The following is an 18834-nucleotide window of genomic DNA, read 5'->3' as shown; positions in this document are numbered from 1 at the left end:
TTTGCGTGCTTTTCGGTTTGATTCCATTTCTGGCTTTTCATCATACACTGTTCAAGCCTTTCGTTTCAACAACTGACAGCAGATACATTCTTGCATTCTAATTGAAGTTCTTACAGCTTCTTGGTCTCAACCGAGTGACTCACGATAACCGCAGGCAGTTATGGTGGGCGGTATTGTTATCCTGAGTTATAACTTTCAGCCAGGACTCTGAGAGAAACCGTGCTGTTTCTCTGAGTTACTTTCCTATCCCATCAATGTTTGAAAGAAGATGAAGGTACCTAAAATTATGCGGCATTTCTGCAGTCGACAATCGAAATGTGTTTACCTATGCAGCATGTCAAACAAAATCATCCACGGTACAGTTACTAGAGTAATTCGGTTAGAGAAGAGTAGTCATCTAGATCAATATCTCCCCTTCAAATAAACGAACCTGTCATTTTCCACCGTACCAGAGGGTACGAGAGGGGGAGAGCTAGCATCACTTACTAAAAGGGATCCTTTTCGGCGACTGGACATCAGGTTACGGTAGTTGAGCATTAACTTCGAATTGACCGTGCACGGTCCGTGACAGTTAGTTTGTTCTGATGGGCGGTTCCTTGTGAATATATTTGGTTTTCTTCTCTCAGCGTTGGCGTGCGTACAAGATTCATTCAGCTTCTACTTGTATATTTTATCCTTTCCCGGCAAAGCTCGACAAAGGTAATGTTATGGAAAATTGTTAAGATGTCATTAGTGATGATGATAACTCTAGATTCCTCTCCTGACTCATGGGGCATAGTTTTCGCTTGTGAAATCAGAGGTCAAAGCGAAATTCGAATTCGAAAATTATGTACATGTCTGGAGAATCCAAACATCTGTGGATGAAATATTATGAATAAAACTCAAATGCAAGGTTACCGCTTGAATTACGAAAGAAAAATTGTCTTTCCAAAAAGCTCAATACTTGTCCTTGGCCCTAAAAGAAACTGAGCCTTCATCAGTTCGATGCCGAAACTACGCTTCATTTGCCAAGGATTGGGTTGTCCACTTGAAGTCTTTGTCCCATCAATCTGATGAAAAGAATTAAATTTATCATTTGGTCAACAAACACGGAAATTCGAGCTAACTTATACGCCGTTTTCTCGATCGAGGAACACGTCATTAGCGATTTTCGAATTATGTGCTGTTTTCCTCTGCACGTATATCAACATACTTGCACGCTTCGATCATTTTTTTATCATTGTGGGTTGATTCAACATCCATGTATATTCATTTCTTCATTAAGTTTGTAGTTGAAGCTAACCTGTGCCTTTCGCTTTAAATTCATTTCTGAAACACTGTTTCTAGTCAAAGCACCCATCAACTCCCACGTGTGAAGCGACTTAACGACCCGCGGTTTAGGATTGGTTATATCGAAGTAGAAACACTCGTAGTTTCTTGGTCTCAACCGAATGACTCACAATAACAATTGTCACACAATCTTATTTTTTTTTCTTAAAATTCTCAGGTAAAAGCTACTTCGTCAAATGTTCTCACACGTGCGTTTTACTGTGAACATATCTAACTAAATTGCGTAAATGTCATATTCTATAATAAATGGCAGTTAATAAATGCCAAGCGATCTCAGGTCCTCCTTATCCTAATTTGCATAAATATTTTTAGTGAGCAGAAGTCGACATACCACCAAATTCATTCCAACAGCACTTGCATCCCAAATGTTAAAAGCTATAGATCCTTTAAAAACTATTTTTCCGGTGACTGGACATCAGTGTACGGAAATTGAGCATTTATCTCCTACGAATTAACCAATCCTAAACCGCGGGCGGTTAAGTCGTTTTACAAGTGGGATCATGGAATTTGTAAATTAACTTGCTCTGATGGGTGCTTTGTACTTCTGTACTCATTTGGCTTTGTTTCCCTCAGTGTTGTTTCGTGCAAGCTAGTTTCATCCAGTTATATCTTTCATCTGTTCCTTGCAAAGCTGGATAAAGATAATGTCGTGGACATTTAATACACGAATTATTAAGATGGTATTCATGATAATGATAACTTTGTAGGATTATGTTTTTATTATAATACTTGACTATTCCATTTGAATCTCCGCCTTGGAGGAAACCAAATTCGCCACAGAGGGTGCACCTAGATAAACTGATGACTAATGAAGGCCTTGAACACCTGTATTCTTCTACTGAATGTTTGTGCCAAGCTGAAGTTGACTCGAAGTTAATCCGTGGTTTCTTTATAAAGGAGAAAAAATTATTTTCACTCCTAAGAAGCGTTGACATCTTTCGCGTTGCCATTCATTTAGTGGAGTATGCCATCTACTGACTAAGGGGATTCGGGATTATTTATTTTTATTCTTTTCAGTTATTACAATGTTTCCCTCATCCAAAATAATCCGAAAAATTTGTCTGAACGGAAAGGCTACAGTTCCTTTTCCATGGAGTCCCCAGGGTGGATTGGGGTAGCGTTTTCCAAATAGCCTCAGTGATGATACTTCAAAAAATAACATGTCTTTTCCCTCCAAGAATTGGTATGAAAATTATGTTTGTTTTTGTTTTGTCGGTGGAGTGATTTTGAGGTTTCTGAGTGTATTCGCGAAATTTCAAGTTATTTTTCCCTCGATAGTTTTTAAGTGCTCCATTTTTTAACTCGTGAATTGCGCGCATGCGCAAGAGCGAGTTGTAGATACGATGTGGGGAATGGCGCTCGCTCGCTCGCTCGCTCGATTGGTGCATTTGAGTGCATTTGATAGTTTTTGGCGAGTAATAAACAAACGAAATGGCGACCTTTGTTGCTAAGAATAGTGGTGGGGTGAAAAAGAAACCAATGATAATCTTAAAAGAGTTTTTTTATTCGTTTTAGTTTCAACAAGCGGCGCCAGCGACTGGCAGGCATGCAAGGATTCACACTGAAATAACAGAACAACCTTCGTTTTTCATAAAATTGTAATTCTCAATCCTTGAACTTGAAAACAATCCGAAGATTCATTGAAAATATCACTTACTGCGAAGCGCTAGGAGTTTACAGATGTTCAAAAGTTTTTTCTGTTATGGCGTGAGATTGAGGACAAAGTCGATCATTACGCTTCGTATCGTGTGTTTTTCCTGTGTGAAGCAACAAAAGATGCCGGCGACTGACGAAATTACAAGTTAACACGAAAATCAAATAACACCTAAACAAACAATTTTAGCTACCGATTTTCAGTGAATTTTTAAAGAACAATTTTCTTTTAAGTTTCAAGACAATTTGGAGATTCAAAATACATATTACGTACTAAAATGCGAAAGTTATACACCACAAAATTGATAAATAGGCCTAAAATGAAATTCTATCTTGTTATTGATTATACGTTGCCTAGCACGTGACTAAAATCTACTTAGGCGGAGATCTAAAATGACGGTGGCAGTCTTGGCCTAGTTATATCACTCAAAACTCGTTCCCGCTTGTCTCATTTGATAAAGAGGGAATCGTTAATGTTTTCATTAAGACAGTATTGCCTTGATTTTCTAATATTTACAATGATAGACAGTAAATTTCACTTTTCACCCACATTTACTTCCAACCCTTTCTTTTGAACCAGAAACAAAAATGATATATGTTTAAAATACACGACATCATCCACCCTTGTCAAATGTAATAGCATGATCATTTCAATTGTAATGCCTTCTTATCCAAACGTTACTTTGTTTCTTTGCTACATTAGCGAACACTGAACTACTGCTCGTACTCTTGATATGACAATCGACCACAAAATTCCCTAAACCAGATAACATTAAACATAATCCAAAAAATCATGTGTCGATTCACGAGTTTGCTCACAGAGCACTTTGATCTATCGCTGTACTGCGAAGGTACAGAGAAACAAAGGCGCCGAATGCACCTTTACCGCTGTTGCCGGTTAAACTTTTCTAGTGTGAATTTGCGTTTGTTATTCAGAGGCTACAATAGAAGAAAGCCGGAGCAAGATCACAAACTGATACTTTTATAGATTTCACGCTGTCAAAGGGAAATACTTCAGCTTCGTGTCGCCGAAAGACCTTGAGAATATCTGTACTTTTTCTAACTGATTGACTTTATTTGGCGGCGGTATTCAAGGAGAGACACGTTCTAATCAACGATGATCGTCTAGTTTAGCAAAGGAAAAATAACGAGAAACAGAGGAAGCGAAAAAAATCTTTGACATGTACATCTTTCAAACGTATCTTCCTTTATTAGAAAGATACATTTCTATGAAATGAATATGTTAGTATTCATTTGAACTTAAAAGGATTTCTGTTTCCTAACATACGCTCTTAAGCAGAAAAAGAAAAAAAACGAAGGAAGAGTCATTAGGAAGTCGAGACGCCATCTCGGAAAAACACTCTGATTAAAAGCTTTTTAAAAAAAATGAATGGTTGTTGATTAAATACATATTGCTGTGCAACAAAGCTATCATATTCAAAAGTTGACCAGTCAGTTGCAATTGTGTAACTCTGTTAGAAACTTTTAAAGAAAGAGCAGTCATCTAGATCGATATGCAACCAATAACTGTTTATGGAAACTGTATCTGACCCCGCATATATACTAAAACACAGACGATAGACGGTAGACGGTAGACGGTAGACGGTAGACGGTAGAGGATAGACGATAGACTCTTAATGGATTTTGTGACGGAACATGAAGTTAGAAATTCTAAACGTGCTTAGCTAAAAACTACGACGTCAAACGTTCTCACACGTGCGTTTTATTGTGAACATAGCTGACTAAATCTTGTAAATATCATCTCCTCTTGCAGTTAATATGCCAGGCGGATCTCACCTCCTTCTTAGCCTAATTTGCATATTTATACAGCTATCTGTCATTTAAAAACGATTTTTTTTGGTGACTGGACATCAGTGTACGGAAATTGAGCATTATCTGTTCCGAGATGCAAACAGTTTTTCGGGAGCGAAGCTCGAGGAGAGCTGTGAGCTACGAGGAACAGATTATTTCCAAGGACAAAAATACGAACATATTTTTCAACGAAAAATGGAGGCCACTGTGACTACGAATAGCTTACCTTGTACCGTTTGCCGCGTGGAATGTTGCGTTTTAGGCCAATCACGCGCAAGCAAAAATAATTGATGGATTATGATGAGTGTTATGTAAGTATTTTGAACAATTTTACAATTCAACTTCGTTGGATTGTTATGTTAGGATCTCGCACACCTTAAGGTTTCCCTTCATTGGATAGTTATCTTAGCATCTCGCGCACTTTTAGGATTCTCTTTCATGTGATTATTACGTAAGTGACTCACGTTCTTTCAGGATTCTCTTTTGATTGTTACGTTAGAATATCGCGCACATGTAGGATTCCTCTTTCACTGAATTGTTACGTTAGTATTTTGTGCACTTTAAGGATTCTCTTTCATTCGATTGTTACGTTAGTATCTCGCACAACTTAGCAAAATGTAGGATTCTCCTTCATTCGTAAGTTACATTAGTATCCCGCGCACTTAGGATTCTCTTTCATTCGATTGGTACTTCAGTATCTTGCACAATTTTGGGATTCTCGTTTATTCGATTGCAACGTTAGTCTTTCGCCTACTTTTAGTACTTTAAACTGACCTAGATGAAGAATAAAAACGTCATTGATCTCGAGGAACATTAATATCCTGGCAAAAACTCCCAATGGGGTAGAGAGAAGAAAAAGGGCAGTTAGGAGATTTATCATGGCTTCAACTATGCGGCGAATCTTGTTGAACGGCATGAATGGTGCATAGTGGCGCGTACGAAGACAAATTATGGATTACGTCGGCTATTTTTTTAATATGAGAGAATCAAATTAAATACTTAAATAACTTCAAATTGTCAATTTTAGAGGTGAAAATTTGTGAAAATGACGATAAAATAAGCATTTTTGGAAATCGGGAGATTACTTTTAATTATCATTCTGAAGAGTTTTCCAAATATAAAACTTTTGTTACCAAGCGACTAAAGTAGAGAGATTATTTTTTTCTCAGAGGGCACGGTAACGAATCCTGCAATCTGATTGGTTCTTTACGCGGTCAGTATTTTCCTATCTCTGCCCACGGGCAACGATAACGCTTATGTGAGTCGCCGAGTACATCCCTACTAGTGCTTTCGTTGCCATCTTTCATAAATACATCTAGTTTTACCGGCCGGGCAGTATTTTTAAGCAAAAAGACGTCGGTCACTACCTCAAGCCGATAAATAACTTATTAATCCTCTCTTTTCTCTCTCTCAAATCACTTTGGTTGACAGAAAAATATTGGTTTCAGAATGAATTTGTTTAAGCAATGGTGTCATTACTTTGGTTGACAAGCGGCCTAAAAACCGTCTGCAATTAATTTTAAGTGCCACTCTCGCCAAGAGCGGTCCTCTCAACTTCCCGTCGGAAAAAAGTTTCATTGAATTCCTTCAGTTTCTTTAGTGCAAATTACGGTGCAAATGTCCAAACTGAACGGACTTGGAAAGACTCACCGAGAGCGTATATTCGTTGTAGAGCTGAAATTAAAACTTTGCTCGCTCTCTCACTACGAACAAATTGTTTGAGAAAATTCAGATATTAAATGAATGAAAGTTCCATCAATAAGTTCAACTGTAACCAAATACCTCACGTTTTAACTTTCTGGGTACTTTTAGTGAAAGATTAAGTGCCATTCTCGCTAAGAGCGGTCCTCTCAACTTCCCGTCGGAAAAAAGTTTTCTTTTATTTTTTGCCCATGAAAAGGGTTTAGGACACATGTTTCAAAAATAGTTTAGTTGTTCTCCAATTCTCTTTTTTTGCGTCGCCACAAGCCAAAAATGATTTTTGGCCAGACCACCCCTGTGGACAGCGATCGAAAGTGTAAATTTCAAAGATTTTGTCCAGCGCGCAGCGACTGCAACAATGTAGCTAACAGAATTCTACCTTGCTACAAGTTACAAGGTGTATTCAGTTAGTTCACAGACAAAATATGGAAACTTCAGCTGAAATATTTTTCATACCAGCGTGATCAGAGGAGACCCTTCTCTTCGAACTTAATTTGCATATCAAAAACTCACTACTTTGTGCGAAAGAATTCTCAAAATGCAGGCGTTAATCGGGCTGAAAAAGCATATCAGTGCATAGTTTATACACCAATGAGGTCACAAATTGCCTCAATTCCGCGGGTATATCTCTAGCTTCCATCCACCAACTTCTTAAAAACAACGCAAATCCATGTGTTTGCTCAATTGCGCTCGTGTCAAAGATTATTTGCATGATTCTTAAAGTTGACCAAGATCTCCTTTTGACCGTTCAAACTTCGTTCGTTTATCTTCTACGTTGAGGATTTTAGGTTTTCACAGCAACTGAATGAAGATTAGATGCCGAGTTGTCCTAAATCGTTGCGTAAACGTGATCGGTCGTAACGCTTGCGCGCTTGCGTGACTTACAAAGTAGACAAAGGTGATCGGGAGGCGCCTTCTCGATAGCTTACGTTGAAATATCAGGTCATGAACTACGCACAGAGTGGAGAAGATCAAAATTAAAGAATAAAACTTGGCGCTCTGGTCATAACAGACAGGTCGTGTTGCTTAAAAAGGATACAAAAACAAGTTAAAATAGGTTGCAGTGCTTATATTTACAAAACAACAGGCATACACTCAGAAACAATTCTTGGAGTTTCTCTCGAGATTTAGTATGAACTAACCTACTACTATATTTAGTATGAACTAACCGATGAACTAACCCTCCTTTCTGCAAATTTGTTTTCGTCATTAATGATGTTACGCACTTACTGGGACCACAACGGTTTTGAGCGACAAACTCGACATTTCCCTGCGACCATTAAAATCAACTGGACAAACCCAGCTTGATGTATTGCCTGACGTGATCGTGCAAACTTTTCTCTTTGTCATACGACCTGTTTCGCAGGTTCTACAAGTTGGAACCAAAATTAGTTGATGTAACGAATTAGAATCGAAATTTACATTTTAATGAGAATTTTATCTTTTAAATGTTTACTTGATTCATGAAAAGCAAAGATTGGAGTGGCTTTGGGTATTTCAGCCCTGATTTGGAAAAAATAAAACAGTTAGTGGTATGTTCTAAACACCAGAACACCTGAGAGGACACTGGAAATGTAGTAAATATAGTAAATGTAGTATCCGCTGGTGGATATGGACCCACCGGTCCAATTCCGCTTAACGTTATTTAATTAGAAAATCAGAGTTATTTTTGTGACTGGACGCAATAATCACCACTATTGTTATGACGTTTCGTATCAATGTTGGTTTGCATCAGAAGAAGCAAAGATTTATTGTTACAAATCCGCGGGAGGTCCAAATCCGCTGTGACACCGGGACGACGTAACAAGTTATTTGAAGTACTACCAGCTAACCAGCGAAATCCTCGATTACAAGTTAATTTTGTTTGGTTCCGGTCATTTTGACCACAATATGGAAAAAAATATATCAGTTATTGGTATTTTCTAAACATCCGAACACTTTAAGAAACATCGGAAATGCGGTGAAAGTACTTGTTAACAGCCACATGCAGCACAAGGGAAAATGTGAGGCAATTAAGAAAGCCAGACTGACTGGAGATGTTTTTGAAGTTTTTGGAATTAAAGCTATAATCGGATCACATGAGTAATATATTTACAGAGTGAAGGCTATTATTTAACTAAAAATTGGTTCGTAAGTGCCTATCTGGGTTATCTGCAATAGCAGACAAAACCAGAATTCTCTTTACAAAATCAAAGGACAAATTGTGTCATGACGAATTTTTGTCTCGATTTTTACATCCGCTTAAAACTTCAAAACTGTCAAATTTCGTCAGAGCTTGATCTGCTCATGAGACCAGCTGGCATAGCTTACCAATAGACTCAAACTACAGTTTCAGGATTCATCGTGCGTCGTTTCAAAGTTTTAAAATCCACGAGTTTCGCGACAAAAGAAAGTTAATGCCTTCCAGGTAAATTTTAGTGAGTCCAATAACAAGCTGGTGGCAGCTTTTACGACAAATGGCGTTGAAGACTCAGCCTCCTTTCGCTGCCACACATTCTTCATTTTGCTCTGGACGCTAAAAAATACTTTTACTACATTTCTAGTGTCCTCTCAGGTGTTCTGGTGTTTAGAACATACCACTAACTGTTTTATTTTTTCCAAATCAGGGCTGAAATACCCAAAGCCACTCCAATCTTTGCTTTTCATGAATCAAGTAAACATTTAAAAGATAAAATTCTCATTAAAATGTAAATTTCTTCAGTCCATTTGAATAACTTTCGATTCTAATTCGTTACATCAACTAATTTTGGTTCCAACTTGTAGAACCTGCGAAACAGGTCGTATGACAAAGAGAAAAGTTTGCACGATCACGTCAGGCAATACATCAAGCTGGGTTTGTCCAGTTGATTTTAATGGTCGCAGGGAAATGTCGAGTTTGTCGCTCAAAACCGTTGTGGTCCCAGTAAGTGCGTAACATCATTAATGACGAAAACAAATTTGCAGAAAGGAGGGTTAGTTCATCGGTTAGTTCATACTAAATATAGTAGTAGGTTAGTTCATACTAAATCTCGAGAGAAACTCCAAGAATTGTTTCTGAGTGTATGCCTGTTGTTTTGTAAATATAAGCACTGCAACCTATTTTAACTTGTTTTTGTATCCTTTTTAAGCAACACGACCTGTCTGTTATGACCAGAGCGCCAAGTTTTATTCTTTAATTTTGATCTTCTCCACTCTGTGCGTAGTTCATGACCTGATATTTCAACGTAAGCTATCGAGAAGGCGCCTCCCGATCACCTTTGTCTACTTTGTAAGTCACGCAAGCGCGCAAGCGTTACGACCGATCACGTTTACGCAACGATTTAGGACAACTCGGCATCTAATCTTCATTCAGTTGCTGTGAAAACCTAAAATCCTCAACGTAGAAGATAAACGAACGAAGTTTGAACGGTCAAAAGGAGATCTTGGTCAACTTTAAGAATCATGCAAATAATCTTTGACACGAGCGCAATTGAGCAAACACATGGATTTGCGTTGTTTTTAAGAAGTTGGTGGATGGAAGCTAGAGATATACCCGCGGAATTGAGGCAATTTGTGACCTCATTGGTGTATAAACTATGCACTGATATGCTTTTTCAGCCCGATTAACGCCTGCATTTTGAGAATTCTTTCGCACAAAGTAGTGAGTTTTTGATATGCAAATTAAGTTCGAAGAGAAGGGTCTCCTCTGATCACGCTGGTATGAAAAATATTTCAGCTGAAGTTTCCATATTTTGTCTGTGAACTAACTGAATACACCTTGTAACTTGTAGCAAGGTAGAATTCTGTTAGCTACATTGTTGCAGTCGCTGCGCGCTGGACAAAATCTTTGAAATTTACACTTTCGATCGCTGTCCACAGGGGTGGTCTGGCCAAAAATCATTTTTGGCTTGTGGCGACGCAAAAAAAGAGAATTGGAGAACAACTAAACTATTTTTGAAACATGTGTCCTAAACCCTTTTCATGGGCAAAAAATAAAAGAAAACTTTTTTCCGACGGGAAGTTGAGAGGACCGCTCTTGCGAGAATGGCACTTAATCTTCACTAAAAGTACCCAGAAAGTTAAAACGTGAGGTATTTGGTTACAGTTGAATTAATTGATGGAACTTTCATTCATTTAATATCTGAATTTTCTCAAGCAATTTGTTCGTAGTGAAAGAGCGAGCAAAGTTTTAATTTCAGCTCTACAACGAATATACGCTCTCGGTGAGTCTTTCCAAGTCCGTTCAGTTTGGACATTTGCACCGTAATTTGCACGAAAGAAACTGAAGGAATTCAATGAAAAAAGGCCGCATTAAATCTCCTTATGTCTCGTTGCAGTGTATCATCCGAATTTAGGTTTTGTGGAGGAAAGACAAGATTTACACACGCCATTGCATAAACAAACGAGCAAACTCTCACAACTTAAAAATAAAAATTTTGAATTTACTTACAGTTACTTTCCTCGCCGTTTGCTTAATGAACAGAGGCAAATCTTCATAAATGAATTAGTCGTCGATGAGAGTGAATAATGCTTTCTGTAAGATCATTGACTGTTTTTGAAGAAAACATCAAGGTGACAGTCCTCACCAAAGAGGAAAAGTACTTCGACCTATGATCTTGGACGATCAGTTTAATTTTTTCGATGTTTATTGCAGCGAGGTAAAATATCATGAACGCAAGAAAGGTTCACTCTATCACGAGCTATCTAAACTTAGTCATACAGTATTTTATTGAGAAAACACGTCAACGAGCGGACTTATTTGCCCTACTTCATGCTTGTTTAGCCATTGATGAGTAAATACATATTGCTGTAAAACAAAGCAATCATATTCAAAAGTTGAGCGAATCACGAAGAAACGAATGTTAATTAGAATACAGTACAGTGGATTCTATTGCGCCGTCAAATGCGACGCGAAGTGGAAAGTCCTATTGATAAAGGGGCTAATATGAGTTTTTGGTGTTTTGTTGGTAGGGCCAATACAAAATAATTTGGATTTATCCAATGAGCTGATGATGTGAATTGTACACCGTAAAGACACTTACAAAGCCGACGTTTCGAGCGCTGGCCTTTCGTCAGAGCAAATGACAAAGGGCTAACGCTTGATAGGTCAGTGTTATGATGTCTCTCTGAAAGTCTTATTACCCTTGGAAATTAGAAGTAATATCCAAGTTTGGTTTTGTTTTGGCATCAGGTCAGAGTGGTGACGTCATGAAAAACAACTGGAAACTATTCCTTTCATGTGCTTTGATCCTGGTTATTCTACAGCCTCTCTTTGGCCTCCCCGCCCTAAAACGGAAACGTCAGAAATATAAAGTTTTAATCCTCGGAGCCGGTTCTGCTGGCATTACAGCTGCTAAAACGTTGTACGATAGAGGCATCAGGAACTTCCTCGTGTTAGAGGCTCAGGATTACATTGGAGGGCGAATGAAGTCAGTGCCCTTTGCTGGTATGAAGATAGAGGAAGGAGCCAACTGGATTCACTACGTGGAAGAGAAGGACAATCCCCTTAATCGATTGAACAAAAAGTACAACTTGACGGGACATCTGTCCAATTATAGCGATTTCTGTATGCGGTAAGTTGACTCATGTTTATAATCATTATCATCACTATTCACATTATTTCCGATTCCAGACACTAGTGTCTGGTACTGTCTGTTAGGTTTCCATCACAATGGCTCGTGTATCTTCTTAGTGGCCTTTCTCGCCCAGTCGTCCAACCAAAGACAGCTCACTTCCATACTCAGCACCTTCTTCGCCATGTAATCTATTTGCACGTCGTTGGACTCATACATCGGTTTGAGTTCCATCCGTGGGTACCACGGATGAACATAGTCGGAAAACTTGACGTCCCTCAGTACTTCAAAGAACAGCACTTTTGGTGCAGCGTTTTTATTGTTCACATATTTGGAGTGCGTCAGCGATGAACGGCCCGGCAACACGTGAGCATGGCTTTCTGGTTCCTTTTCGCATATTCTGCACATGGCGCTTACTTGTTATGACGTAATCGTCCTAGAGGCCAGGAAAACTTGGATTGGCGAGAACTATTCGTAAGGCTCGATTGCGCTTGTCATGGCTTGCGTCAGAGTGTACGCTCAACCGCTCGATCTCAAGCTCGATCAGCCACGTGTATCCAGCTGGCTATTATATTATCGACAATATTATTATCATCATCACCTTTTTTATATCATTCACAAATTTTTCCGTTACAGCCCTTTCCCAGTTATCTCGGCCAAAATACTTATTATTGCAATAAATTAGTGTCAATGATCAAATCATTTTCTTGCACAGAGATGACTTTGGGAACGACATCACTAATTTGAAAACGTTCCATCTGTGGGAGAAAGTTCGTGACGAACTGTTTGCAGAGGGGGAAAAAAGGGATGAATCGGACCCCCCACCCAGAGACATGCCTGCCTCTGTTTACCTGAAGATGCGCGGATGGCGTTCAGATTCCCCGGTGAAGAGGACCTTCTCCTGGTTCGACATTGATTTCGAGTACGGTGGAGACGAAACTGTTACATCCCTTAATAACATGGGTTTTCCGGGAGAAGATTTCTTTATCACTGACCAGAGAGGATACTGGACCCTCTTCAGTGACTTTTATATGCGGTTTAGGGAGAAGATTTTGCTAAATAAGCCTGTTACCAAGATCTGCTACTCTGATAACAGCGTTACAGCCACCACAGCCGATGGAGATGAGTTTATTGCAGACTACGCCCTGTCAACCTTCAGTTCTGGAGTGCTGGGCAGTGGCTTAGTTGAGTTTGACCCTCCTTTCCCCAAATGGAAGTTGGAAGTAATATATCGTTTCCGTCCAGTTTACTTCACTAAGATTTTTCTTAAGTTTCCGCGAGATTTCTGGGATGATCACGAGTGGATTATGCACGCTGGCAAGAAAAAGGGCGAGTTTCCAACTTTCTATGACCTAGATCGACCTGGTTTCTTCCCTGGCACAGGTGTTTTGTTTACATCGGTGACTGGTGATGAATCACTCAGAATTGAGGCGCAAGACAATTCCAAAACGATGATAGAAGTGATGGCCACTCTGAGGAAAATTTACGGCGAAAACATTCCTAACGCTACAGGTGAGCTGGGTGTATTTTATCATTTTGGTTAGTAATCTTTGTATGACTTGATTCTGATCGGCTAGTAAGATATGTTCCGTAGACAAAATGAAAGAAGGTATAGGAGAACAGTCAGGATGTTTTTGGAACATGTCGATTCTATTTCATTTTTTTTTGTTTGTTTCAAGTGGAAAATGAAGTCTGTTTTCCAAGACGTCCACACCGTGAATTCTTGCTAATTTCCCTCCACTTTTGGAGAGTCGTTTTAGTTGTTAAAACTAATCTACGCCATTTACATCATGAAAAGGACATTTCTGTCGTTGAATGAGTAAAGACTATTTTATGCTTACAGTATCTGCTTGTAACTCAACTGACCCATCTTCCTCCTTTAAAAATTTCTTTGTTAGACATCCATGTCAGCAAGTGGTCACAGAATCCATATGTGAGAGCAGCTTGGACAGATCCAGTAGTCGGCACAAGTTGGGGTCACTATGAGAACATGGCTGGTCGGCTTGGCAATCTCTTCTTTGCTGGGGAGAGCACCAGCTCTGAGTGGATGGGGTTCGTTCAGGGTGGATACTTCACTGGACAAGCTAAGGCCAAGGAGATAATCAGCTGTCTGAAGGGAAAGAAGTGTAAGCCATACCGAAAAGCGAAGAAATATGTTAAGTGAGACGTAACAACAGCGAGTGACTGAGAATGTTTGTAAACGTGTGCTGGTGACCCTCAAATAAAAGGATTTCACTCCATCTGTGTAACACGTCTGTCTGACGATGATGCTTCCCAACAGAGCAGTTTTCGATTGGCTTTGGTCGCTCCCGCCCTTCCCCCTCCCCCTCCCCCTCCTCTCTCCGCTCTCTCCACAAATCAAATTCTAAAATGAATGAGAGTCACTTTTAATTTTCTTGCGTTTGAAATTGTTTGTTTTGCTAATTATCGACTTAGAATATTTTCTTATGTTTTCATTGGTTGTTAACGTGGCATCATTCTTTTTTTTTCTGGTTTCGTGACATTTATTCAAACTGCGCGTTAAGAATTCAAACTTGGTTATTTACAAGATGATAAGCAAACAACACGAACCCAGTTGACGCCATTGGAATACTCGCTCCCTTTGGAAATATTGCAAAATCTTTCATCTTAGCCAGTTTTCTTTTGAAATGCGATCAATGTTGAAAGTAAATTAACTTTCCTCTGATATATTTAATCATAGCAATATCTTTATCAGAACGGATCACATTAATCCTTTACACCCTAACATCAGTATGTATATTCTCCATACTGTGTTTTATACATTTCCTAAGGTGCTGTGAAGGAGAATTTGTTTAACAATCAAGTGCTTCTTTAGTCGGTGATCGTTTCCTCTTTTCTCGTGACCTAAATGTTTGATTCGGGGATGATATTGTGAGGAGAAATTAGATGTATATCACTGTTAGGGGTCAAAGGAGGGTCAAGAGTTTCAATTTTTTATACAGGCTTTATTTTTTAGGTGATTCCTACTAAGTTAGTTTTCCACTTTAATGTGCACAGCAACAATGTAGTATCATGATTATAAACTACTTCGACGTATAGAACAATGACGCTTTTGTCGGAAAGGACTTTTAACTGTTTCTTTTTTGAGAGCTTTTTTTTCCCTCGAAGAATGGTGGGAGGAAGTGGATGGTTTTATGCTGTTAGCTGTCCTTAACTCATGTCGAAGAAATTCCGGGGTGTTTTGCTCCGGGTGGCGAAGAATGATAAAAAGTTTTGGTGCAAAAATGCAGGCAAGCAAAGCGTACGAGTTAACCAGGGCAGTTGAACATGATACCACAGCCACATACCACCCTCCTAAGGAAGTTTGTACAGGAAAGAACGCAATCCACGATAGCAGAAGGATATACATTGCAAAACCAATACAGCGAGCTTCGTTGAAGTTCTCGGGAAGGGTGCGAGCTTTAAAAGCGTAGAACGCACAAACAAGGCAAATAAATAAAAGATAAGTGAGCATAGCTATCTCCATGAACTGACCTAGACTCGTTCGGTAAGGAATGCACGTAATTATTACAAATTGTCCTTTTTCGATTTCAGTCTTTGTGAAAGGAGGATCCACTGCACCCCAGATAATTGCAAATATAACTTGAATCGAGTTTAACGAAATAACGGACACAAACTGCCCCAGCGAGTTGGCGCTGCTCTTTTTCAACCATCTTGCAACGTAAGTTATTTGAAAAGCTCTTAGTAGTTTCATGGTCTTTACTAATAGAACGGAGACACTCAGTGATGATGTTATATAGCGCCAGGGTTCAATAACGGCGCAAATGGCCGGAGAGGGCTGCGAAATTGTCAACAATGGTAAAACAAATCCCGCGGCAATGTCGGAAAGCAAAATAAAACTCAGATCACGATTAGCAGCCTTTACAACTGGAGTGTGATAATGCCGCATGAAAAGAACCGTTGTAAGGAATGTAAAAACAAATCCCAAGATGGTAAAAATAGCGAAGATGATTCCAGTCATGCTATTCCAATGGAGATTTTCTATTGGTAGATCTACACATGTGGTTCTATTTTTATTTGACTTCTGCGTCCCAGAACACTTTGTACAGTTTGGTGATCCTTTGCGCGCATTTACCGCTCCATCAGGGCATTCAATGCATTGCCAACAACAAGAAACCGTCGTTGTTTGTCGTGTTCCAGGTGGACACGGCTCCAGGCATATTGATTTTGGAATTTCGGATGTTTGACTGTTCAAAGTGCTGTTTCCATTGCTCCATTTAATTAAACTGCCATTAATTTCTAACATCGGATTTCCTTTAGCCTCCCAAAAACCTATTTTCATTTTGACATAGTTGCCATCAATATTCCTCTGAAAGCTGACAAAGTCATACACGGCTTGCAGAGGGTCGCCATTTTCGTCAAATCCAATTCGACCTGTTATTCCTTGAAAACTCACATTACGCAGGTACAAAAAAACGTCTGAAGATCGCACGAAAGGTTTTGTTTGAGGACAAGCTCCGTTTGGTAACAAACCGAGTGGTGTCTTGCATTTGTAGATCATATCAAGTGCGTGCGCGACTGCGTAAATAGCGTCAATTTGATATGGAATAAAGTCATCGGACATCTTGGAAAATACTTCATTAGTTATTGTTAAATTATCCTGACAACGCGTGTAACCCTGGATGTTATTGTTTGTAGAGCAGTTGAATTCTTTCCTCCAGATAATATCAAACCAAGGATTTATGTTCCTCCTTTCATAAGACGTTTTTGTGGTGAGATATTTGAGATACTCCTCGAAGTTTCTGTCTTGAAATTGCTTCGGTTGAATTCCTAAGTAAATTCCAAGGCTCATCAAATCGTTTCCGAGATATTCTGGAGTTTTCGTAGCCAATGAGTCGCTCATGATCCAAACCTTTCCGATGAGATTTTGACTGTGCGCTTCTTTTGCCAGATCCTTTGCGTGTGTTGCTCCGATCCACAAGATTATGACTTTGATGTTCTCCGCCCGTTTAAGTTTTGCAATAACAGGTTTTAACTGACTATCATATTGAGTTGGTGTGATGTATTCCACTAATCCAATACAAAAAGTCTGTCGTCGAAAAGATTCTTGCTCAAGCGCACGAAAACCGTACAGTCCGTACGAATGTTCCACAGCGATCACCGCTACGTATTTCCAGCTGAAGTGTTCAATAAGATCCGCCATTGCCCTTGCTTGAAAACCATCCGGAGGAACTGTTCGTAAGAACTTTTTATAAAAGGACCAGCTGAGTTCTGCGCTTGTTGCCGACGGGCTTATAGCCGGAATGTTCACAACTTGAAGAAGTCCTGCAACTTGAAGTGAGTTCCGTGAACCGTAGGGCCCGACTATGGCAGCAATTGGTAAGGTTGTGTTCCTTTTAGAGATAGAGCATTGCGCACAAGCGCTGGAATTGCCGACAGGGTGGCCATTGGAGTCTTCGACTATTTCCAAGAAATGGATGTGTGTGCTGAAATCGTAAGTATGTTCCATTGCTTTTGCTCTGTCCATGCAATGATCTCGAATATCATAACCAAGTTGAACATTCGGGAGGATATTTACATTTTTGTTAATTTGCTCAATAGTGAATATCGCAGCCTCGACGCGTATTATTCCAACGAGATGTACGTTTCGGCAACCTTCTTCCGAATTCTCCTGATGTGCGGCCAGAAGGCTTCCAATAATCACGTCGCCATTTTTGAAAATCCTGTCAATTGTTTCTTGTAAGTTTGTCAAAGGATATATCACGTATAAAAGGCAAAACGCGAAAACCAGTCGTGAAAAACCAGCCATAATTAATCGTCCCCTCCTCGATACTTATTTTTACTTATTAAATTGTTGAGCTAAAATCGCCAATATTGAGCCAAAAAAGCAAACAGAATGTGATACCCTTGACATTTTTCTGACAAATCTCAGTAATTAGCATTTCTATCTTGCTTATATTTTGAAAAACTGTTTGGTGGTTTTACAAGAGAAAGGGGAAATTAGTTTTCAATATAGCACCTTGCTGTCTTCATTTGCAATTTATAAATGAAAAAAGGTATTGTTATCATCTTTGAAATCGGCTAGTTCGTCATGACAAGTCAATCCGAGCGGGCAAAAAACATTATAATAATCTATGTTTTCGATGAAAAAAGAGGAATCGGCTGAGCAATTATCATTAACACTTCAATTTATGTTTACATAAAAAAATAACTTGTCTGCTTGGAATGGAATAAAAAGAAGTAAATATAATGTTTCATGTAGCGCCAAAAATAGGAAACTTACCTTTGTGACTTAAAATGAAGTATTAGTGTGCTAAACCTGACATGATAGTTTTAAAAGAGAATTAAAGGTATTTCGAAGCAGAAAACTTGTGATGCAATATAAAAGGAATCAGAGAAAAAATCGTGAATAGAATCCAGGCAAATATATTTAAACTTAAATTTCCGCTCAAGGGTTCAATGTTTTATTAATCAGTTATTAGATTACTACAAACAATGTATGAATTATATCGTATTTTGACTTGAACGACGGATCGTGTGAGGTAAACTTAAATTATAGAAATTTAAGCCGGAAAGTAAAATTAGGCTTCGAAAAGGAGCTCGATTGAGCGCGATCCTTTCAGTGATTGGGCACTGGTGCCTGCTGGGCTACGCGGCCACATGTTGGGAGCGAGGAGAATTTCATTCAAATTTAACAATTTTCAATTTTTTTTTCCCCATATCAATAAACTTCTGCTGCCCTTTCATTTGGTTGAATTTCTATGGCATGAATTTCTATGGCACGAATAACATGACCGATAACTGCGTGCTTTTCGCTATGCGCTTCTATTTTTTTTTCAATCAGCCA

General features: G+C 39.1%; 2 protein-coding genes across 5 annotated transcripts; one reads left to right on the top strand and one right to left on the bottom strand.

Annotated features, from left to right (window-relative positions):
• Positions 1–102: 102 nt before the first annotated feature.
• On the top strand, positions 103–14256 carry LOC131785122 (uncharacterized). Of its 4 annotated transcripts, none has more exons than XM_066165706.1 (4): positions 103–699; positions 11645–12026; positions 12742–13538; positions 13925–14256. In XM_066165706.1, the coding sequence occupies exons 2-4, from the start codon at positions 11662–11664 to the stop codon at positions 14188–14190; spliced, it is 1428 nt and encodes a 475-aa protein (XP_066021803.1). In that variant the 5' UTR covers positions 103–699; positions 11645–11661; the 3' UTR covers positions 14191–14256. The 4 variants fall into 4 exon arrangements, with proteins under 4 accessions (XP_066021803.1, XP_066021804.1, XP_066021806.1 ...); XM_066165707.1 differs by lacking the exon at positions 103–699 and adding an exon at positions 4910–5105; XM_066165709.1 differs by lacking the exon at positions 103–699 and adding an exon at positions 5161–5245.
• Positions 14257–15063: 807 nt separating this feature from the next.
• LOC131779781 (extracellular calcium-sensing receptor-like) lies at positions 15064–17796 on the bottom strand. The gene has a single exon (XM_059096377.2). The coding sequence runs from the start codon at positions 17794–17796 to the stop codon at positions 15064–15066; it is 2733 nt and encodes a 910-aa protein (XP_058952360.2).
• Positions 17797–18834: the final 1038 nt, after the last annotated feature.

This window comes from Pocillopora verrucosa, chromosome 4 (assembly GCF_036669915.1).
Source record: "Pocillopora verrucosa isolate sample1 chromosome 4, ASM3666991v2, whole genome shotgun sequence".
In the NCBI taxonomy this organism is placed as follows: Eukaryota; Metazoa; Cnidaria; class Anthozoa; order Scleractinia; family Pocilloporidae; genus Pocillopora; species Pocillopora verrucosa.
Note: the sequence above shows the minus strand (reverse complement) of the source record. Positions and strands in the feature narration are given on the sequence as shown.